The sequence below is a fragment of the Kogia breviceps genome, chromosome 4 (assembly GCF_026419965.1).
Source record: "Kogia breviceps isolate mKogBre1 chromosome 4, mKogBre1 haplotype 1, whole genome shotgun sequence".
NCBI lineage: Eukaryota > Metazoa > Chordata > Mammalia > Artiodactyla > Physeteridae > Kogia > Kogia breviceps.
Window position 1 is genome coordinate 136,958,226 of NC_081313.1, and position 24,181 is coordinate 136,982,406.

The 24,181-nt window shown below is 39.7% G+C and overlaps 1 protein-coding gene across 1 annotated transcript; it reads left to right on the top strand.

Annotated features, from left to right (window-relative positions):
- The first annotated feature begins 283 nt into the window (after positions 1-283).
- Positions 284-19,367, top strand: HAVCR2 (hepatitis A virus cellular receptor 2). The gene is made up of 5 exons (XM_067032013.1): positions 284-542; positions 1,588-1,926; positions 2,815-2,898; positions 15,901-15,937; positions 17,821-19,367. The coding sequence occupies exons 1-5, from the start codon at positions 488-490 to the stop codon at positions 17,978-17,980; spliced, it is 675 nt and encodes a 224-aa protein (XP_066888114.1). The 5' UTR covers positions 284-487; the 3' UTR covers positions 17,981-19,367.
- The last annotated feature ends 4,814 nt before the right edge of the window (positions 19,368-24,181 follow it).

Below are 24,181 nucleotides of genomic sequence, written 5' to 3' on the forward strand. Positions count from 1 at the left end.
AACATTGGTCACAGGGCTCACCAGTTGACTGACTTGACTGAATGAATGCATGAGTGATACATTTCTACCTGTGTTTCCAATAAATACTGTCCATTTCCAACAGACGACTATGTATTATTTCACCGGAGACAGTAGAGGGCTCACTCTACTTGCCAAGAGACACTTGACGAAGTAACCCTTTTCTTCCGCTGAGTATTTCTTCCTCTTTGTTGATGCAGGCAGAATAAATGTCAGAGTCCTCACAGGATGTATGTGGTCTAGCATAGGAGAGAAGCAGGGTTTCCTTATCTGTCATCATAGACTTGACAGTGTTATTAGAGGAGTGATTGGTCATCAGACATCTGGTGTGCTGGGCCTGCAGTTGGGAGAGTGGCCACTACTCCTGTGACTGCGGAGGAGAGACAGTTCCAGGAAGTACCCAGTTCAGTTGGAGAATTAACACAGCACCTAAACAGAGCCATTCTTTGCCTGTTCTTCTTCAGAACCCATGTTTTCACATTTTTCCTTTGACTGTGTCCTGCTCTTGCTGCTACTACTTACAAGTAAGTCTGGATTTTTGCAATTGGATAGTGCAAGATGAAGATGCAAGGATGGTCATCGTAATGCTAGCAAGAGTAAAAGTTTGGAAGCAACCTAAATGTCCACCAGTAGGGTAGTGGGTAAAGAAATTATGATATATCCATGATACAAACAGTGACGCTGACAAAACAATGATATTAGATGTCTGTGAGTCATAATGTTAATTGAAGAAAGCAAGCAGCAGAATAATGGGTATTTGGACTTTCTGTGTGTGTGTGTGTGTGTGTGTGTGTGTGTTGCAGGGGAGTGGGAATACATGAATGCTTCTTAATGAATAGACTCTGGGAAAGGGAGCTTGGGAAATGGAAAAGAGCAGGGCGAGGGAGTAGAGTTTTCATATACTTTTTATGCTGTTCGAATATGTGTGTGTACATATATATATATAAATTAATTTTAAACCTCAGAACAGGCATACACTAACTTCTTATTCAGCCAAGGGCTTTTATTGATTATGTGCCTGGTGCTTGAAAAACAAAAGAGATTTGTGTTAGGATAACTTCCCTGTGTTGGTGAACAGACAACTAGCCCAGATGGGTGAGCTCTTGTCCTGGCTGACAATTACCCGTTGTCTGATTGTCTGTTTCCATCAGCGCTGCCCTTCGGCGTTCACAGGACCGGCCACAGTTCTCTCCTGGGGCACTGGTTTTCAAAGTGAGGTTTTGAGACCAGCCATATCAGCATGTCCTGGGAACTTGTTAGAAATACAAATTTCTGCCCCCTCCCGCCCCCGCCAGCCAAACTATTAAATCAGGAGCTCTGATTAATAGTTGATCAGATTAATTAACTCTAAACTCTGACGGTTGAGCCCAGCCGTCTGTGTCTGAACAAGACTTCCTGGCGGTTCTAGCACCAGATTCCAGATTCTCAAGTCTGAGAATCATTGCTGTAGTGAACTGTCCTCCAAACAGGATAGCAGTAGTGGTTTCCTCTTTATTCTGCAAGGCATTGCTTGCAGTTTTCTTGAAATGGAGCAGCCTCCCTCATTGCTCTCCTTCCCTCTTTATGCAGGGTCTTTGAAAGGAGTATATGTGTCTGAGGTGGGTCAGGATGCTGATCTGCCCTGCACCTACTCTCCAGCCACCCCTGAGGATCTCGTGCCTGTGTGCTGGGGCAGGGGACCCTGCCCTTTGTTTGAATGTCACAGTTTGGTACTCAGAACTGATGGAAGGAACTTGAGCTATTGGACATCCAGCAGATACCTACTAAAGAGGAATTTCCGCGAAGGAGATGTGACCTTGACCATAAAGAATGTGACTTTAGCTGACAGTGGGACCTATTGCTGCCGGATCCAATTCCCAGGCCCAATGAATGATCAAAAATCAAACCTGGAGTTGGTCATCAAACCAGGTGAGTGGACCCTTGCATACCTTCTTTCTGAATGAGATTTGCCTGTGGATCATATTAAATACACTGATTGGTCTCACCTCTGGTCTTCCCAATTAAAGCCTTCAGGTTGGGCCCCTAAGACCTAAAGTTTAACAGGCCCCACCAGCAATGCCCAGCCATGTTTAATTCCCTCCATCTATTTTGAACCTCATGGCTAGGATCTAGAGAATGGAGGAAAGGCCTAGATCAGAGGTCTGAGTACCTGAGTGGTCATTAAAATCACCTGGGGAGCCTTTTAACTCCCACAGATGCTTGGACTCCACCCCACAACCAGAAAAATCACCATCTCTGGAACTAGAACCTGAGCACAGGGGTTTTACAAAGTCTAGCCCCGATGATTCTCCCCCATGTGCAGCCAGGATTGAGAACCACTGGACTCTGCATATGTGGGGGAGAGGGGGCACGTGTGCTTGCATGTTTTAACATGTATAGAGCATGTACTTAGTGGCTGATGGAGCTAAGTTCAAATCTGACACTGCTTCTTACCAGCTGTGTAATCTTGGGCAAGTTATTTAAACTCTGTGACCTCCTCCTCTGTAAAATATGATACTGCCTACCCTATAGGCCATTGGAAGCATTTTATGAGATGTTTGATGAAAAACATTTACTGTGGCTGTAAGTTCCATTATTAACAATTAGACTGTGATAATGATGACTGTAACACACCTCTGTCAGACATTTGGAGTGTCATACACTCTCAACGAAGGTGTTCAGGTAGGTTTGGAAGTTGAGCATGTGTTTCTCTTCTTTTGTTGTGTTTACAGCTGTTTCTGCTGCCCCTTTGATTCCCTGCAACAAGCTTTCTGCTCTCAGAGAAGCCTCATCCTTAATGTTGGTTTCTGTCTTTAGCCAAGGTCACCCCTGCTTGGACTGCATGGAGGGACATCACTACAGCCTTTCCAAGGACGCTCACCACCCAGGGACCTGGCTCAGGTAATTACATATGGGGTCTAGGAGGAAGCCTTTAGTTGGTTTCTGAGTTAAGAGGATTTTGAATATGGGGAAAATATGAGAAAACAGTTTGAGTTTTCTCAAACTGTGCACCCAAGATAGTGTTTGAGGTGAGGGAGGTGGTAGAAGTAAATTTGTGCAGGGAAAAAGGAGACCTGGGCTAGGGTTCTGAATTAGTCAGGAGTAGCCCTCAGACGTGGGCCAAAGCCTTTCGCTTCTCTGGAGAGTAGCTTCCTCTTGTGTCTGAGGTATGGGTTCAGAGACTTTTGGATCTCACCACCCAGTAGAATTCCCAACCCCCCAAAAAGAATTTTGCTAAGCTATGTATTTTGCCAAACAAGGAAAGAAAAATTTCTACTATTGACACCCCTGCATTTAAAAAAAACGACACTTTTAAATTAAATAAGTTTAGGGCATCCCTGGTGGCTCAGTGGTTGAGAGTCCGCCTGCCGATGCAGGGGACACGGGTTCCTGCCCCGGTCCAGAAGATCCCACATGCTGCGGAGTGGCTGGGCCCATGAGCCATTGCTGCTGAGCCTGCGCGTCCGGAGCCTGTGCTCCGCAACGCAAAAGGCCTCAACAGTGAGAGGCCCGCATACCGCAAAAAAAAAAAAAAGTCCTTATTATTTTCTGATTTACTCCTGGACTGGTGATGTTTTCATGAACTGACCCCAGTCCATGTTTGGTGTAATCTGGATTAGGTGATTTCAAGAATCCCTTCTAACTAGAATAAAGTCCATCATCTTCCTCAGATTCTGATCTCAGAAGGAGCAGCTAAATTCTTCAACTAATTCAACAAGGACTTTTCCCTGCCGCTTTGGAAGAGAAGATAGGGTTGAAAGAGCAGACCTCAGGTCACGTTGATCAGGGAGGTTAATCTTAAATATTTCCTGTCAGAGTCCTGGTCTCCCTAAACTCTCCGGAGCTCAGTCTTTCATTCTGTAAAATGAGGTTAATAATAGGTAAATTCCCAATCCTAATCTCATAAATCTCAGATTTAAATAAGGAAGTGTGTCTAAAGTGCTTAGCCCAGTGTCTGATCATGGTACATACTCAGTACATGTTAGTTATTGTCATTATCCGTAAGATCCAGAGGCAGAGTGAGATTGTGGTTAAGTATATCAGTGACAGGCAGGATGGGTTCTAATGTTAGCTTTTTGTATTAGTTTCATGAACTCAGTTATGTTGCTCAAACTCTGTGAGGCTCAATTTCCTTACCTCTACAGTGAGGGTAATTCCAGTGCCTATGTCATAAGATTGTTGTAAAGATTGATGTGATCATGTATGTAAAGCACTCAGCATAGTGCCTGGCCCAGAGAAAGCACTCAAATATTAATTATTATTATAGATATTAACGTCAGCTCTCTAGAGGTTGAATCTTTGGTGGTTCTTTAGTCACTGGTAGCCACCATCTTTTATGAAATTAGTGAGGAAATTAAATATGGTGGGAACAGATGATTGCCCAGGTAGTGGGCTAACCAAATCATACAGGTGTTCATCATATGCCATTGTTATATTTTAAAGAATCCTACAACTGTAGACCTAGAAGGGACTTGAAGGATCCCACTTTCCCATCTCGTGTTTCAAGGTTCTTTACAACATCACTCCCAAGTTGGCATTCGCTGTATGGTTACACACCTTCTGAGATGGAGAGGTACCTTCCTCACAACACAGTGCATTTTTTTTGGAAGTGTCTATATCATAACCAGAAGTGTCCTTCCCTTCAGTTTTTACTTGTTTGTTCCTTCCCTTTAGGGCAACACAAATGGAGCCATCTTTTGCATCTGGGAATACAGGCAGAGTACCTACAATCTCTGAGCTTTTCAAAGGCCTGAGAAAATACTTAAACAAAGAAGGCAATGGCTCCAAACTATGAAAATAAAATGGAAAATTGAAATTAATTAGTATTTAATGACATGACTATAATATGTAATATTATTTCAGATAGTTACCTTCAAGTCAACTTGTGTGTAGTTACACCTTTTCTTTAGTGTGTAATGTGGGTACTTTTTTTTTTAAGTTTTGCGATTCTTTTTTGTTTTTTTAATTTTTTTAAACATCTTTATTGGAGTATAATTGCTTTACAATGTTGTGTTAGTTTCTGCTATATAACAAAGTGAATCAGCTATACGTATATTCCCATATACCCTCCCTCTTGTGTCTCCCTCCCACCCTCCCCTCCCTATCCCATCCCTCTAGGTGGACACAAAGCACCAAGCTGATCCACTGTTCTATGCAGCTGCTTCCCACTAGCTATCTGTTTTACATTTGGTAGTGTATATATGTCCATGCCACTCTCTCACTTCGTCCCAGTTTACCCTTCCCCCTCCCCGTGTCCTCAAGTCCATTCTCTATGTTGGTGTCTTTATTCCTGTCCTGCCCCTAGGTTCTTCAGAACCATTTTTTTCTTTAGATTCTATATATGTGTTAGCATACAGTATTTGTTTTTTTCTTTCTGACTTACTTCACTCAGTATGACAGACTCTAGGTCCATCCATCTCACTACAAATAACTCAATTTCGTTTCTTTTTATGGCTGAGTAATATTCCCTTGTATATATGTGCCACATCTTCTTTATCCATTCATCTGTCAAGGGACATTTAGGTTGCTTCCATGTCCTGGCTATTGTAAATAGAGCTGCAAAGAACATTGTGGTACATGACTCTTTTTGAATTATGGTTTTCTCAGGGTATATGCCCAGTAGTGGGATTGCTGGGTTGTATGGTAGTTCCATTTTTAGTTTTTTAAGGAACCTCCATCCTGTTCTCCATAGTGGCTGTATCAATTTACATTCCCACCAACAGTGCAAGAGGGTTCCCTTTTCTCCACACCCTCTTCAGCATTTATTGTTTGTAGATTTTTTGACGATGGTCATTCTGACTGGTGTGAGGTGATACCTCATTGTAGGTTTGATTTGCATTTCTCTAATGATTAGTGATGTTGAGCATTCTTTTATGTGTTTGTTGGCAATCTGTATATCTTCTTTGGAGAAATGTCTATTTAGGTCTTCTGCCCATTTTTGGAGACGGTTGTTTGTTTTTCTGATATTGAGCTGCATGAGCTACTTGTAAATTTTGGAGAGTAATCCTTTGTCAGTTGCTTCATTTGCAAGTATTTTCTCCCATTCTGAGGGTTGTCTTTTTGTCTTGTTTACAGTTTCCTTTGCTGTGCAAAAGCTTTTAAGTTTTATTAGGTCCCATTTGTTTATTTTTGTTTTTATTGCCATTTCTCTAGGAGGTGGGTCAAAAAGGATCTTGCTGTGATTTATGTCATAGAGTGTTCTGCCTATGTTTTCCTATAAGAGTTTTATAATGTCTGGTCTTACATTTAGGCCATTCACATTTAGGTCTTTAATCCATTTTGAGTTTCTTTTTGTGTATAGTGTTAGGGAGTGTTCTAATTTCATTCTTTTACATGTAGCTGTCCAGTTTTCTCAGCACCACTTATTGAAAAGGCTGTCTTTTCTCCATCGTATATTCTTGTCTCCTTTATCAAAAATAAGGTGACCATATGTGCGTGGGTTTATCTCTGGGCTTTCTGTCCTGTTCCATTGATCTATATTTCTGTTTTTGTGCCAGTACCATACTGTCTTGATTACTGTAGCTTTGTAGTATAGTCTGAAGTCAGGGAGTCTGATTCCTCCAGCTCCGTTTTTCTTTCTCAAGATTGCTCTGGCTATTTGGGGTCTTTTGTGTTTCCATACAAAAAAAAAAAAAAAAATGTGAAATTTTTTGTTCTAGTTCTGTGAAAAATGCCCTTGGTAGTTTGATAGGGATTGCATTGAATCTGTAGATTGCTTCAGGTAGTATAGTCATTTTCACAATGTTGATTCTTCCAATCCAAGAACATGGTATATCTCTCCATCTGTTTGTATCATCTTTAATTGCCTTCATCAGTGTCTTATAGTTTTCTGCATATAGGTCTTTTGTCTCCTTAGGTAGGTTTATTCCTAGGTACTTTATTCTTTTTGTTGCAATAGTAAATGAGAGTGTTTCCTTTATTTCTCTTTCAGATTTTTCATCATTTGTGTATAGGAATGCCAGAGATTTCTGTGCATTAATTTTGTGTCCTGCTACTTTACCAGAGTCATTGATTAGTAGCTCTAGTAATTTTCTGGTAGCATCGTTAGGATTCTTTGTGTATCATGTCATCTGCAAACAGTGACAGCTTTAGTTCTTCTTTTCCGTTTTGGATTCCTTTTATTTCTTTTTCTTCTCTGATTGCTGTGGCTAAAACTTCCAAAACTAGGTTGAATAATAGTGGTGAGAGTGGACAACTTTGTTTTGTTCCTTGTTTTTCTTTCTGACTTACTTCACTCTGTATGACAGACTCTAGGTCCATCCACCTCACTGCAGATAACTCAATTTCGTTTCTTTTTATGGCTGAGTAATATGGGTACATTTAATATGCTTGCTCTAAAGTGGAGAGGAGCCTTAACAAGTAGGAATCCCAAGGGTCTTTGAAGCTCCTAAACCCACTTTGAACACAGAATAAATGCAATCTCTCTTCCACCTGAAGAAGGCAGGACTGGATCATGGATGAATCCTTAGCTTCTGAGGTAGACTTGGTTTGAATCTCAGATTTGCCAGTTAATAGCTGTGTGATCTTGGACAAAGTACTTCTCTGAGACTCAGTTTCTTCATTTGAAAATTGAGAAAATAGTAGTACCTACCTATTGTGGTGAAGATTAAAAGATATTGTGCACATAAAGTGTGAAGCACCATGTCTGGCACATAATACATGCTAGATGGTAACTATTCAATTTATATTCTTTTAAAATCATCACATGCCTCCCCCATTGTCATCTCCCCCCAACTCCCAGTCTTGGGTCCTCTAGGAAAAACACTGTAACCTCCTCCAACTGTCCCACCCATCTTGGTTGATGTCTACCTATGTGAAAATAAGCTGTGATAACCCAACAGTGCTCTATTTTATTGATCATTTTCACTGTAAAATGCAATTTAAAAAAAAGCTAGAGTCTTACCATTTAAGCCAAGAAAAGTAATTATAAGGAAGCAGAAACTGGATTTGAAAATGTTGTGTGTGGTTAAGATGCATGTTTACTTAGTAGTTCCACCAGTGTGGCTTTTTTATTTTTTATTTTTTTTTTATTTTTTATTTTTTCACCAGTGTGGCTTTTAAATTCCTTTTGGGAAATAGGAACTAAGGTAAGTGGAAGATAATCTCTTTCCTTTCTTTTTTTTTTTTTTTTTTTTAAACTTTAGGCTGAGAATATGCTTTTATAATATTAAAATCAGAGTCTGTAAACCAGTTCTACATTAAAAGGTTTAGACTTCTAAGCTTCCAGAAAGTGACCTTGACATTTAGGAAGTTTCAGAGCCTCTGACTCACACAGAAAAATACGTTGGCATGCTTAATCTTCCCAAAGCTGACAACTTATTGGTTTTTAGAATGCAGGGTTTATGAGGTGTGTGCATCTTGTTCACTGTTCTGTCCCCCGTGCCTGGCATAGAGTGGGGGTGTAGTACATGTTCATCGAATGTATAGGCAAATGACTAACTAAATAAATAAAAAGGAAAGAAAGTGAGCTGGCAACTGGGCAGTGTGGAGGCTTCGTAATCACTGCCGAGATGAGCCTTGTTGGAGGCAGCACAGTTAAGAGTGTGTGCTTAAAGCCACGTGGACCTAAATTGGAAGGCCATTTCTGTTATTCACTAAGCTGTGTGACTTTGGGTAGGTCACTTAGCTCCCTAATTCTCAGCTTCTTCATCTGTGTAATGGGACTAATAGTCCCTACTTTAAGATAGTTGTTTTGAATGCTAAATGAGATGCTTCCTTTGAAGAATTTAGTACAATGCCTGTTCATGGTAAATTATAGTTACAGTTGTTATTATTTTCAATTTTTTAGGGAACAAAATACCCTGTCTTACTCTTAATGAGTAAAGGTTAAATTTTTTTTAAAGAAAATTAACTTTCATTACCTTTCAAAGTCTAACCATGCCACATCTTCTTTATCCATTCATCTGTTGATGGACATTTGTACAATGGAATATTACTCAGTCATAAAAAAGGGTGATATAATGCCATTTGCAGCAACATGGATGGACTTTGAGATTATCATACTAAGTGAAGTAAGCCAGACAAAGAAAGGCAAATATCATATGATATCACTTATATGTGGAATCTAAAAAAAATGATACATACGAACTTATTTACAAAACAGAAATAGACCTACAGACATAGAAAACAAACGTATGGTTACCAAAGGGGAAAGGGAGAAGGGAGGGGTAAATTAAGAGTTGGGGATTAACATATACACACTACTATATGTAAAACAGATAATCAAGAAGGACCTACTGTATAGCACAGGGAACTATACTCAGTATTTTGTAATAACCTTTAAGGGAAAAGAATCTGAAAAAGAATATATATATATTCTGAATCACTTTGCTGTACACCTGAAACTAACACAACATTGTAAATCAACTATACTTCAAATAAAAAAATGAACAAAATAAATATTAAAGACCAGTTATTTGATCTAAAAAAAAGTCTAATTATAATGCCTGTCTCTGTGTCATCAGTGTTGTTGGAATTTTGCAGACCCCTTTAGGGCCCTGAGGACACAACAAACCACATATTCAAAACAGGTTTTCCTGGAAGAAGTCTCCATTTCATAGAACATAAGTAGTTGGGTACCTCATCTGGATGAAAAAAATGTGGTCATCCTTAAGTTGATTTGTAAGTGTTCAGTAAGTTTTGTTTGTCTCTCAGTTAATTATTGTGAAGAGTATGGAGTAGAATTAATTTCAAACAGGATTATAGGCAGCTTTTAAGAGTTAAAAAATCTCATATAAAAGAAAGCATTCTTAACTGTTTTATTGGCTATTTTTCTTCTTTGTGACAGAAATACAGACACTAGAGACCCTCCATGACAAAAATCAAACAGTGAGTAACTGTGTGTGTGAGCTGACCTTATACTCAACTCAGAGGAAAAAAAGTATGGCTTTAGACTTCCTTCCTGCCCACTCATTCCTTGGGGAAAAATGCCTTAATCTCCCTTGGCCTCAGATTCCTTGGCTGTAACATGTTGCTGATGACTGTTGTAACTGTGAGTCCTGTTGTAAGGATGGAGTGAGGTGATGCATGTAAAGTGCCTGTCACATAGTAGGTGCTGGAAAACCAAAAGGAAGAAGCATTAGCATTTTGTCCTTATTCTCAAATTTCACAGCTGTATACCACTGTGGAGGGTTCGGACAACCTCCATCACCCCAGAATATGTTTCTCCTTGCTTCCATTGCAACCCTAATGAGAAAGGTTGTTTGTTTAAATTTATTTATTTATGATAAGACACCAGGCAAGAATATTCTAAGCCAAGAACTTAGGTATCTAACTAAAAATAAAGCAGTATTTTAATCAACTACCATTTTAGTGTCTCTCACCTTCTCAGAGTAAAAGGGAAAACCACTAAAACAGGGGTCCTCAATCCCCGGGCTGTGGACCGGTACCAGTCTGCAGCCTGTTAGGAACCAGGCTGCACAGCAGGAGGTGAGCAGCGGGCCAGTGAGCAAAGCTTTATCTACTGCTCCCCATCGCTTGCATTACCGCCTGAACCATCACCCCTCCATCCCCCGCAACCCCGGTCTGTGGAAAAATTGTCTTCCTTGAAAGGCCAAACAGGTTGGGGACCACTGCATTAGAAAACAAGCTGATAGCAGTGACTGGAAAATTCTTTGAGGACGTATCCAGGAGTCTGCATTCATTTAACTCAATCTCTGACTCAGTGTCAAGCATTTTGTGTTTGTCCTGTCCTCTTTGCAATCCAGGTCTGCCTTTTCAGTACCTCTGTGTGCCCACAGTGCTTAGTGCAAGTAACCTTGCACGGTGCACTCCTGCAGTAAATGTCTGTTGAATAAATGGAAGACTTAATTCCTTGACGTTGTTTTAAAAGTGTTTACCATTACTCTTTTTAAAGGAGGAACATGAAGTGAAATTTTAGAAGCAGTATGTTCGCTGTGACTGAGTTAACAAAATATCTAATTAATTAGAGCAATAGCAATAATAGCTACCACTGATTGAGATTTATCCTGTACCAGGCTCTGTGCCAAGCATTTTCTGTTTTTTGTCACTTAATTTTCCTGATAACTGTACAAGATGACACAGCTCTTTGGTGACAGAACTGGGATTTGAACCCAAGACAGTCTGGCTGCAAATTCCTAGCTTTTTTTTTTTTTTTTTTTCCTTTTGTGGTACACGGGCCTCTCACTGTTGTGGCCTCTCCTGTTGCAGAGCACAGGCTCCGGACGTGCAGGCTCAGCGGCCATAGCTCACGGGCCTAGCTGCTCCGCGGCATGTGGGATCTTCCTGGACCGGGGCATGAACCCGTGTCCCCTGCATCTGCAGGCTCTCAACCACTGCGCCACCGGGGAAGCCCCAAATTCCTAGCTTTTAAATCACTGTCTTTCTGTGAAAATTGGTGTTTCATGGCAAGACACCAAATTTAGACCACTCTGAAACTCCCTGGGAACACCAGGGAATCGTCAATGAACAGGGCCCCACTTTTTATTTGAGGAAAGGGGAGTCCATTTACTAAGGCTGCTTCTCCACCCACAGCACAGACAGGCACCTCTTATTCCCTTGCTAACTCCAAAGATTCAGCTAATCCCTTTCTGTGGGTGGTTTGAGGCTTGTCTAGAAGGGAACAGATCATGAGTCATTTCAAGGTCCCTGCATTCCTGAGATACTGTGAAAGGGATGGTCCCATGCGTAAGTCATGAGACTGGCCGGGCAGACAATGGATTTCTGGTCATTTGCTGCAATTCTGTTTGTGTTTCCATAGGAAATATCCACACTGGCTAATGAGTTACAAGACATGGGCGCCACCACCAGAATTGGCCTCTACATCGCAGCAGGGGTTTCTGCTGGGCTGGCTCTTGTTCTTATCTCTGGTGCTTTAATTCTCAAATGTAAGTCATTTGATGGTGCTTCTCTCTCCATCTGATAAGGAACTGTTAATATAGGAACCAACACAAATCTAAGATAGAACTATTAGTTTATATTTATACATACAGGTGATTAGAATAAATACTCTTTAGTCCTTCCAAACCTCAACAATAATAATAGCTCATTTTTATTCAGTCCTTACCATGTAACAGGCATGTTTTATATTTATCTTTGTAACCATCTTATATAAGGTAGATAGCTCTGTTATCCCTATTCTTATAGCGGAGGAGAGTAACGTTTAGAGACAGTAAACTTTCAAAGTTTTCTCAAGGTTTCAGAATCAGTAAGTGGCAAAGCTGGAATTCAAACTCAAGCAGGTTGATTCTAGTACCTGTTTTTTAATCTTTTGTTAAGAAAATAAACCTTTTTTTTTTTTTTTTTTTTTTGCGGTACGCAGGCCTCTCACTGTTGTGGCCTCTCCTGTTACGGAGCACAGGCTCCGGATGCGCAGGCTCAATGGCCATGGCTCACAGGTGTAGCCGCTCCGCGGCATGTGGGATCTTCCCGGACCGGGGCACGAACCCGTGTCCCCTGCATCGGCAGGCGGACTCTCAACCACTGTGCCACCAGGGAAGCCCGAAAATAAACCTTTTTAATTCAAGAATATGTCTAGGTTTATTAGGAAGCATAACAACGACAATCACTTTCTTCTGTGCATTTTTCTATCTTATTTATTTCTCAGGCATGGTTCTTTAAAGAGGGGTAGCAGGTTCCTTTAACACTGGGTCATGCCCAGAGTTTCAGCGTTTGTATTTTCCTCCATTGTGGCATTCAGCACACATATTTTATTTCTAAGTTACTTATCTTTATTTTAAAAAAATTAAGTATGATTTATATGCAATAAACTGTATATTTAAAGTGTGTTCAACTTGATGAATTTCAATAGACGGTTTCACGCAGGAAACCATCACCACAATCAATGCCCAAACACTTCCATCACCCCGAAAGCCTCACATACTTTTATAACTGTGATATATTCCTTCTCTTTGGTGCAGAGACCAAGGCCTTATGCCACTATTATTTTATTAGCCTTTCTTACTAATACATAAACATCGACTATGTGTAGGGTTACAAACCATTCCAAATTTTCCCAGGATTGAAGGAGGTTCCTAATGTGTGGGTTTTCAGTGCTAAAACTGGGACAGTCCAGGGAAAACTGGGATGAGTTGCTCATCTGGTGTGGCTTGAAGCTGCCAAGTATTTTATGTGCATTAAATCCTCATAACTACCCTGTTGAGAAAGGTACTAATATTATTCTCATTTACCAGTTGGAGAACCAGTGTGCTAAAAGGTTAAGTAACTTGCCCAAAGCGACACAGTTAATTGATAGAGGATTTGAAACTGGGGCTGTCTTGCTCACCATTTTGTTACTCTGCATTAACGGTAAATGGATTGTTGAGAGGAAGAAGCTACTCACCCCCACTTGCCTGGGTTTATGGAGAGAGAGCAGTGGTGTTTGGAAATTGACTACTTGAATATGGAGTCTACAGGTTGATAAGGAGCAATGATAACACCCACTTTTTGAGTTTTGCCAAGGCCTGGATATTAGGGACTGTTCTGGTTTGTGTAGAAGGGTATGGAAGGAGGGTGATGAGGAGTGGGAGAAGTCATGTTTTGTTCACACATATGATTACTCCCAAAACATGACTACTTAGAAGAATAGATGGGAAAGTTGTATTCGATTTGCAGTCTTTTCCCTAGAAGTTGCTGGAGAAAATCATACAACCAAGGTGATAGGTTTTTAAGTCATGACATCAAAGCCATAAATTGGTACTCAGCAATGCCCAGCAATCCTGTATCTCTCTAGTGCACTGTCTGAGATGAGCATCACATACTTCACTGCTGCTCAAATCTCCCTCGCCTCTCACTGCACTGATGAAGTATTAAAAGCCTGTTTCAACCACTTTGCCTTAGCCAAGACTTCGTTCTTCCTTTGATCACTTTCTCCAGAATCATCTCTCTCTCCATTCCTGTTTATGCTATTTTTATTAGCATAAAAATATGGACTAGTTCACACATTTCTCTCCAGCGACTCCCATTTCTCTGCTCTCCTTTACAGCCGTATTTCTCAGATGAGTTGTTCCTACATCTCACCCCTCCGCACTCTTTTAACCACTCCCCCTCCCAATTTAGCTTCTACACCTGAAGTGCCATGGCAATAGTTTCAGTCAAGCTCACCAGTGACCTCCATTTTGCTAAATTCCCTAGATTCCTCTGTCTTCATGGTAGTACATCTTTCAGCAATAACTAAGTTGACTCTCATTCTAAAAAGTCTTCCTTCTCTTGGCTTCTGAAACACCACTGTCTTCATTAGCCACTCCTTTCAGTCATTTTTGTTATTTTCTCTTCTTCAGCATGATCTTTAGATGTTGTGATTCCCCAGGGCTGGCCCTTTTCCTCTCTCCATGCCCTCTGGGTGATGACGACCTATATTCCCATAGACTTAAATGTCATCCTTAATTTCTCTCTCCAGCACTCAAGGGTGTTGGTACTGATTGGCCAGCTGTCCAGTTGTTGTTTCCACTTAGATATGTCCCACACTGTGTCAAGAAAGGAGCTCTAGAGTCTATATTCCACCTTTTTAGAACCCAACCTCCCCCTCCCTGATCTTCTTCATCATAGTGTTTCATTATCATACATCTGGTTGCTTAAGCCAGAGAGCCAGAAGCCATCCTTGAATCCCCTTTCATCACTCCTAATACCCAATCCAACTTCACTTTCCTGCACTTTCTCCAAATCATATCTAAAATCCATTCATAATTCTGCATCTCTCTTTCACCACCTTACTCTAAGCAGTTCTCTACTTAACTCCTCATTTTTTCATACCTCCTTTTAATTCATTCTCCACATAGCAGCCAGGGTGATTTTCTTAAAACCCAGTCAGATCATATTTCTGGCCTTCAATTATTTCCTGTGTCTTAGAATAAAATCCAAACTCCGGATTATGATTTACAAGGTCCTATAGAGTATCTAGCCCAGCCTCCCTCTCAGACCTTACCTTGTGCCACTCTCTTATTCCAGCCATGCGTTCAGTTTCAGCCACTCACCACTGTCTTTACCAGGGCTTTACTCAATCCAGAATGCTCACCCTGTCTTTTCATTTGGCTGACGCATTCTTTTCTTTCAGAACTGAGCTTAAAGACCATTTCTTCTGAGAATTCTTTCCTGATTACCTTCTTGATTATCTATTCCAGTGCATTGTTGTTGTTTTAAAAAATTGAAATACAGTTGATTTACAATATTGTGTTAGTTTCAGGTATACAGCAAAGTGATTTCAGTTATATACATATATATATATAATATATATATTTTTTCAGATTCTTTTCCATTATAGGTTTTTATAAGATATTGAATATAGTTCCCTTGCTATACAGTAAATCCTTGTGGTTTATCTATTTTATATATAGCGGTGTGTATCTGTTCATTCCAAACTCCTAATTTATTCCTACCCCCCCCCCGCCTTTCCCTTTGGTAACCATAAGTTTGTTTTCTGTGTCTGTGAGTCTGTTCCTGTTTTGTAAATAAATCCATTTGTATTATGTTTTAGATTTCACATGTGTGATACCATGTAATATTTGTCTTTGTCTGATTTACTTCACTCAGTATGATAAGCTGTAGGTCCATCCATTTTGCTGCAATACTTTTCTTTCTATTACATCACAATTTGAAATTATTTTATTTTTCCCATTTACTTTTTTTTTCTTAAATGCCTCTCTCACTAGAAGACAAATTTCATGATGTCAGGGCTCAGAGTTCACCTTTGTGTCCCTGGTGCTTAGCATACTACCAGACACGTAGTGGGTGCTCCCTATATTTGTTAAATATGAAAAATGCATCTTTATTACTTTTAGCATAGTTTATGTAATAAATCAATATGTATATCAGTGGTTTGATTTAATTCAATCTAATAGGTAGACCAGATTTCCCTAAACAATCTTTGTCTCCAGTTAGCTCATTTTATTTATCTCATTTATTTTATGAAAGCATTTTAAATTGACTTTTCTTCGCCTTTTTACCTAGGGTATTCTGATAGCAAACAGAAGATACAAAATTTAAGGTAAGAATAATGCATGCAGGAGTGGAAGGTGGGAATCTTGGATATTCCTACTCTAATATGGGCTTTGCTCTTAGAAGTCCTGCCCTGAGACTTTGGGATCTAAATTTTTACTACTTCCTTTTTGCTTTAGGCCTAGAATTATGAAATGCAAATTTAACATGTTGCTCGGTTTTATCTTGATCCCTCTTCCCTCTAGCTTCTTTAGTCCTAAAGTTAAGGTACAGAATTTGTCTCCCATTGATAGGAAATGCTTATATATTTCTGATTAATGGGCTTTTTCAATGAACTGACCCTTCAGCTGATTGAGTACTTACAACATCCAGGTTCTGGGTGGCCACTGGTTTACAGATGTGAACAAGAAACTCAGAATCTACTCTCAGGGCATTTACAACCCAGCCCAGCTCTTCTTAACTCTGATTGCCTATTGGAATCATCCAGGGCACTTAAACATACTATTGTCAACCCCAGAGCAAATAAATCAGAATCTTTGGGGATGAGGCCTAACCATAGGTATTGTTCTAAAAACTTTCAAGAAAAAAGTGATTCTGTCCACTGCATACTCTTTAAACCACTAATGATTTTAGACTAAATCTAGATAGTATAGTTATGAAGACAAAATAGTCTGCAGTAAAAAAGTCAAATAAGACTAAATAAAATATTTAATTATCAATGGCTTTATATTATCTGTGTCAGTATTCTTTATTAGAGCTGAAACTTGACATGTGGTAATATCAATAGGTAATATTTACATGCAATAATTCATTCTTTATGAAATTATTTGGTTAATGTTCATCTCCACCTATAAATGTAAACTCCATAGAAAATTAGGAACTTATCTGCCACATTAACAACTGTATCTCCTAGCACACACCTGATTCTTAGTATGCATTTAATATTTGAGGATGGAATGAATAAACGTTCCTCACAGCAGCCCTGTGAGACAGAGTACTTATTCCCATTTTATAGATGAGGACCCTGAACTAAGTTTACTAATATACAGCCTCTAGGGGATTTTTGTGTTTTGTTCACTGTTGCATCCCTTGATGCGTAGAACGGTATAAACATGTTAAATAGTTCTTGAATGAATAAATGAAAAAAGCAAATCCAACTTACCCAAGATCACATGGGTGGTAAGCAACAGAGGCAGAATTCGAACTCAAGTCTCATTAGATCCATAACACATTCATTTCTTTTGCTTTTTTTTTTTTTTTTTTTTTTTTTTTTTGTGGTACACGGGCCTCTCACTGCTGTGGCCTCTCCCGTTGCAGAGCACAGGCTCCGGACGCGCAGGCTCAGCGGCCATGGCTCATGGGCCCAGCCGCTCCGCGGCATGTGGGATCTTCCCGGACCGGGGCACGAACCCGTGTCCCCTGAATCCGCAGGCGGACTCCCAACCACTGCGCCACCAGGGAAGCCCCTTCTTTTACTTTTTGAAATTGTTCAAGCTGACATAATAATTGAAATAATAGTGCAAGGAACAGTAGAACCCTTCACTTAAGCATGTCATTTAATATTTTGTCACATTTGCTTTATCTATTTCTCTATTTACATACATTTTTTTTTCTGAACCATTTGTGAAGGTGTTTCAGACATCTTGACATTTCACCTAAACACTTCAGTCTGCACTTCCTCAGAATAAGGATATTCTTTTAGATAACACAATGCCATTTTTATACCTAAGAAAATTCAGATTAATTTGAATTTGTGTAGTTATTCCCCAGACTATTTTCATTACTATTTTATGTTTCCCCCACATAGTCAGGACCTGATCAAGGATCAAATACTGCCTTGGTGGCTATCTCTTCAGCAAAGCCCATTCTCTTAACTCTATTCCATGTTACCTGGGAAATGCTTAACTCAACTGCATCACTTTACTTCCACAGCCTCATCACTTTGGCCAACCTCCCTCCCTCGGGGTTAGAAAATACAGCAGGAGAGGGGACACATCCAGAGGAAAACATCTATATCATTGAGGAGAACGTATATGAAATGGAGGATCCATACGAGTATTACTGCTCCGTCAGCAGTGGGCAGCAGTCCTGACAACCCCTGGGCTGTTGTCTTTCAACACCACCAGATTCACCACTTCCTTTTGGGGTTTGGTGTTATCTTCTTTGAAAACTATGAGATGGCTCACCTGACTGGTTTTAGAGGTTCTGTCCTTGGCCACCAAGCAGAGTTTTTCCATGTTCTAAAGATAAGTAGCTCACCCGAGGATTGAACTGAGACCAGCATTGTACTTAGACAGGCACAACATTACCTCTGTGTTCCCGCCACCCAACTCGGAGACTGCTAATCAAGGCGTTAGAGCTCAAATGGGCCTTTATAGAGAGTAGGAATTCTTAATATGGGGTCTCTGGAATTCCAGATATTCAGTTATATGGTGTGTCCATGAAGCTCCTGAAAATACAGGGGAAATTATGTGCTGAGATATGTGCGTGTCTTTTTCGGTACAGGAAGTCTAAAGGGGCCGCCAATTCTCAAAGAGCTCTGTGAACCATAGCAGGTTCAAAAACTGTTGGAGTAGGAGTAGATGGTCTTGAATGTTCCCTTTGAGTCTCAAGGTTTATGCTTCTTTGAATGTTGACTCTGTGACAGTAAGTGCCAGTGCACAGCTCTCCTTGGCCTAAGTTAAGAAGACTGCCCAGCAAGGCCCTGCGGTGTGACAGGTGCTCCTGGAAAAAAAGGAAGTATGCCCAGTGTGTGATGACAGGTTTTGCTTGGGGTGCACTCAGAAGGAAAGATCTCTGACCAACTTCTCCATTCATGGAGAGAACTGGAGCTGTGTTTTTCACAAAAGAAGAAGCAGTGACTAGGACACAAATTCTGTTTACTGGTGGAAAGTAGGTAAAGGGCTCGATCCCCTGATGGAAAGACAATGGTCCTTAAGCTTCAGTTCCAAGATGGTAGAGAGTAGGTCTATCTTGCCTATTTGCTTCCTCTCCAGTCTTGGCACAGCTCTGACACATAATACTGATAGAAATTTACTAAATATCTTTGGAGTGAAAAAATTAAAGAAGCAGAAAGGTAGATTTCTGGGAAGACTTTTCCATTGGAGAGCTCAGATAGAGCTTCACTTGTTGGGGAACTCGAAAATACTCCTAAGCCCCCATTTCTGCTCTTGTCCAGCATCTACTCTTCTCAGCATCCTCTCCAAGCTCAGGCCCTTGGAAGTGTGTTATTGTCTTTTTTCCCTTTCTGTTGAATGAATCAACAATAGGGACCTGTTGCTGCCTGAAAACTGTCTTCCCCAGGTGATGACTGAGCTGCTACTGCATTGCATGCAGGAGATGTTGGTCACCAAGGATGTAGGCAGCCTGTCTGTTACAGTGTTTGGGCTGCATCTGGGCAGTATTGGGAAGCACTGGCTTTCTACAGGGAGATTTGTAAGGGAGATCATTTTGCAAAGTTCCAGGCAGTAGCTTTTAAACAAGCTGAAAAATTAAGTGTTTTAAATTTATGAAATTCTAGAGGGAAGGGACCCCAGAAAACATATGGACCAGATCAGTGATTTCCCCACAAAAGGGATTCTTATTCTGCAAAAATCTTTACACAAGGATATGTATACAAGGACGATCATTGCAGTGGTGTTTGTGAGAGATGTTTTCCATCATTTGGGGAATAATTGGTTATTGTGGTATGTCAACACACTGGCACAACTAAAAAAAATTAGGTGGTTTCATCATTGAGCTGTTTTGCTAATTCAACAAATATTAAGTGCTTACTCTGTGCCAGGTCCTCTGGTGCTGGGATCATAGAGAGAGACCAAATAGACACATCCCTGACCCCATAGAACTTCTGATTGATCTGACAGGAAGGATGATTTCATTCATTCATTCATTCATTCTTTCAGTGAACATTTTTTGTCACCTACTTCGTGCCGGACACTGTTTTAGTTCCTAGAAAAATAGCACTGAAGGAAACAGACAAGATCCCGACTCTTAGAGATCTTGTGTTACTTGTCAAAGGAGAGATCTATATTGCTAAGTCAAAAGACAAAAAAGTTCTAGAATAGTATATATAGTTAATGCTAATTTTTTTTTTTTTTGCCTTTAAATAATCCAGAAGAATATTCCCAGATTAATATGGTTATTCCACAAGGGCAAATAGTCAAAAGATAGAGTTTTACTTTTTTTTTTATGTGCTTCTATAATTTGAGTTATTTTATCCATTTTTTATAATAAAAAAATAGATTTAAATACTGTAGCAATGTTTTACTGTCCACCCTCCTCCCATAGAAAGAAATGAAGACTTGGATAAGTTAAGTTCAAGGTCAAGGCGGGCAGCAGAGTGCGCCAGCACTCTAGACATGTCTAGAGTGTTCCATCAGAGATTGGAACCCTGGTTTTCAGGGTAGGAGCCACTCTACATCAATTATTTGTAATACAGAAGATGGCAGAAAGGGTAACAAACTATCAAGCTACCCCAGAGGTTCTGGGCAATGACAAGTGGTCACTTAATTAAAAACAATGTAAAAAGATTGAATGTGTGGTTTGCTCTTAGAAGTGCTTAGGATTTTTCTTCCAGAGCTCTGCCATAGAGACCCACAGTACAAGAAGAGGCTCCCTGATCTCTTCAGACTGAAAAATTAAGGTCTTACTATGTTTTAACAGCCTATCACTTCTAGTGTTAGAATTTCCCCAGGCAGAAATTCCAAGTGGTTTAACCTGTCATTAATTTATTTGGGGGCATCCCCTCATGCCTAGTCCCATATAAATTTAATTCTCATTTAAGTTTGAATCTAAAAAAAACTGAATACAAATTAATTTTGTGTCCGGATTTCTACTGAGAAAATCTTTCTCGAGGTAAGTAGAGATGCCCTTAGTGCTGTAATTTTTAAGATTTCTGTCATCCTTTTCTGGGGCTCAGTTGGGAAATGGGAAAAAGGAGAGGGGCAGTTGGAACACTTGGTTGGAGGGTTCTCAAGTTTCAGGAGGGCTCAGATTTTGGCCTATTTTCAGTGGAAAACCTATGCAGTGGAGTAATATGAGTCAGAAATGTGAGTTTCAGGATTCTAGATCCTCTAATATCTTTTTTTTCAGTTGTGTTGACTAATTATAAAGGTCATTCCAAGCCACTCTTTTATTAGTAGTAGTTTTCTTTTGTAAATTCTTTGTCAAACTCCTGCTTATGGTGTGACTCTTTTTCCAGAGAAAGCAGAGATGTTTAAAGAAAAAAAAAGTTATTTAAGCTATTCAGGTGTGGTGGTGGCACTGGGACATCATGTTTAAATAGCCACATTATTTTAATACAATTGTTTTGTGGGTGGGTCACCTTTGGAAAATTTTATTATAGCTTTATAGTCTATACTTAACAACCTGCTTCATGATAAGTTGACATGTTTTTTGAAATTTCTACATTTTGAAATTGTACTTTTTCATGCATTTTACACCTAGTTCGTGTAAAATAGAAATATTTCACACTCCAATGCAGTGTTATCTTCTTTTGGTCAGTTCTGAAATATCCTTATATCCATATATCTAGATCGAATATGTTTTAAATTTTATTACCCAGTTTTACTTGCCGTTCCTGTTCACTTGCATGCAGAATTTAGTTCTTGTTCTGGAAACCCTTAAGTAAAAAGTAACAACTGAAAAAATATAGGTGAAGGTTGTTTTACTAATAATGTAGATTTTTGATTCATTTCTTTATCCCAAAGTTCACCACAAGATCTTAGCAAAAATCTCTTGACCTTAACCTGAGGGCTGAAGCAAGGAGCCAATGGTGAGGGGCTTTGAGAGCTGCCAGCTGCCCAGGCCTCAGTGAAGTCCTCAGAGGGGTGGCACCTTTCCTGTTCTCTCCAGCAAGCCTCCTACTCCAGCAAAAATTCCTGGTAGCTAAGCAGCAGCCAGACATCTTCTAACCACCAGGGAAGAAAGGAGTTTTCTGAATAGATGGAATTTCAGGTGAGAACTGAGGAATATGACATTTAGTTATCCTAGCTGCCTTATTTCAAGCAAATGTGTTTACAAGGAACAATGGGTGGGCAAGCTAACTTGGAGCCAATTGCTTTACAGTATGTTGAGACTCTGAGTAAGAATCTCTAAGCAGAAAATACATCTTGTTAGAGTGCTTGTTTCCCTTTTTTTTTTAGGTTTTTATTTTGAAATAATTTGAGATTTGCCGAAAAATTGCAATGATAGTACAAAGAGTTCCTGTATTCAGCAGTTTATTCAGTTAACGGTTTATATAACCATGGTACCATTTGTCAAAACTAAGATCTTAACATTGGCACATGACTATTAACTAAACTACAAATTTTGCTTGGATTCCTACTACTGACTTTTAAAATTTTAAATTAAGTGCTTTTTGAAAAATAGAGTAGAGTTTAAAGGTGAAAGTCCCTATTCCCTGTCCTCTCTATCAAAATTTCTCCCCAGTCCTACTCCCCAGGAACAATCCTTCTAGGCCAGCAGTGTCCAGTAGAAATACAGTGTTGTTGTTGTTTTTCATTTTAAGTCTTCACAATCCAGTGAATATTTTCCATTCTGACTAGTCACATTTTAAGTGCTCAATAGCCACATGTGGCTATTGGCTCTAGAATTAGCAAAGTTCTGGGCCATTCTCTATTTTCCCTCTCACACACACACACACACGCGCGCGCGCACACACGCACGGTAACCTAATTTTTTCCACTACTTATAGAAGGCCATTGCTCCATGTCAGAATGGGACAACAGCCTTTACTTAGATAGCTATGTAGTATTAAGTAGAACAAATGTGCATAACCTATTAAATCACTTCTGCATGTATAGATGTTTAGTTGGGTTCCCCCACCCCCATTTCAAATAAGTCTGCAAGGATCATCCTTTATTCAAAAACCTATGTGCATTTGTGTACTTCCAACGTATATGATTCTGGATATGGAAATGCTGTGTCAAAGGATGTGATTGTATTTGAAGTATCATGACAATAGAACAGTAATATATTTTTGAACAAATATACCAGTCAGTGTGTTACTAAATGCGTATTATCTTTCTCAAGGCAGTCATTTTAGAAAGCAATTTATTTCAACAGTGTTCCTTTCACTCAAAGTAATTTGTTTTTGGTTTTTGAAATTTGACTTAAGGATCAGTTTAAGCTAGAATAACTAGGCCAGTGACTCTCGTAGGCCTTATTCCTTTGTAGTCACAGTTAATATTTATTCACTCATTTATTTCCTCCCTCCCTACTCCCCTCCCTCCATTCCATCCCTCCAGTTCCGCTTTTGCTTTCCTAATAGTTTGCTCTCCTCACACAGCAGCCTAAGTATTTTCTTTTTCTTTTTTAAAACTCATCAACCAGGTTCAATTACTCTGTTATTTAAAACCTTTCAACAGCTCCACCAGGGCCTGGATTTCTTCTGACCTCACCAACCCCTCCTTTTTTTTTTTTTTTTTGTTTCATCCACACTGGTTTCCTTTCTGCTTCTAGAACAGACCAAGTTCTTTCTGGTTCCAGCACCTTTTTTAGTGAACTTATGTCCCTCTGTTTAGAATGTTTCTTTCAGACTGTTTGCAGAGCTGCCTCTTTCTTATCTTTGAGTTTCCAGCTTAAATATCATCTAAGAGCTTTCCCTGAACACCCTATCAAAAGTGCTAACGTGCCCACCTCTATTCCAGTTTATTCCCTACGTAGTTTGTTTGAATCTGAAATTCTAATTGTTTACATTTTTGTGATTTGTCTCCCCCAACCCTCAACTGGAAAGTAACTGTCACTTATCTTATATCTTAAGGACCTGGTGCAATGCTTGACCTGTAGTGGGTGCCAAATAAATATTTGTAGATGGATTGAATGAATGAATGTATGCCTGCTGTACTGCAGACTCAAGTCACAATACAGGCCCCACAGATACTACAAAGATTTGTTTTTCCTTCAAGGAAGTCAGAGTCCATCAGGACAGCATGATGGCCAAGCAAATGATTATAATAAAAAGCAATAAGCTTTGGCAGACCTGCATACTAGATTCTGAGTGATGCAGAAAAGCAGTTTTGGGTGATTTCTTTTTCTTTTTCCTGAAAATACTAATCCTTGTCTTTACCACTTCTTTAATTTAGCTCTATAAAATTCCAGCTGACTCTCATTGAATAAGAATAGCCTGGCACATAGCAGACACTCAATAAATATTAATTGGGTGAATGAATTAAGTGATACAGGTGACATGGATTCCAACAGCAGACCTCCAAAAAACATACAGTGACCCAATGTATTTTCTACTTTGTAGAAAAACATGTGATTTGCAGTGTAAGCCCTTGTATATTTATTA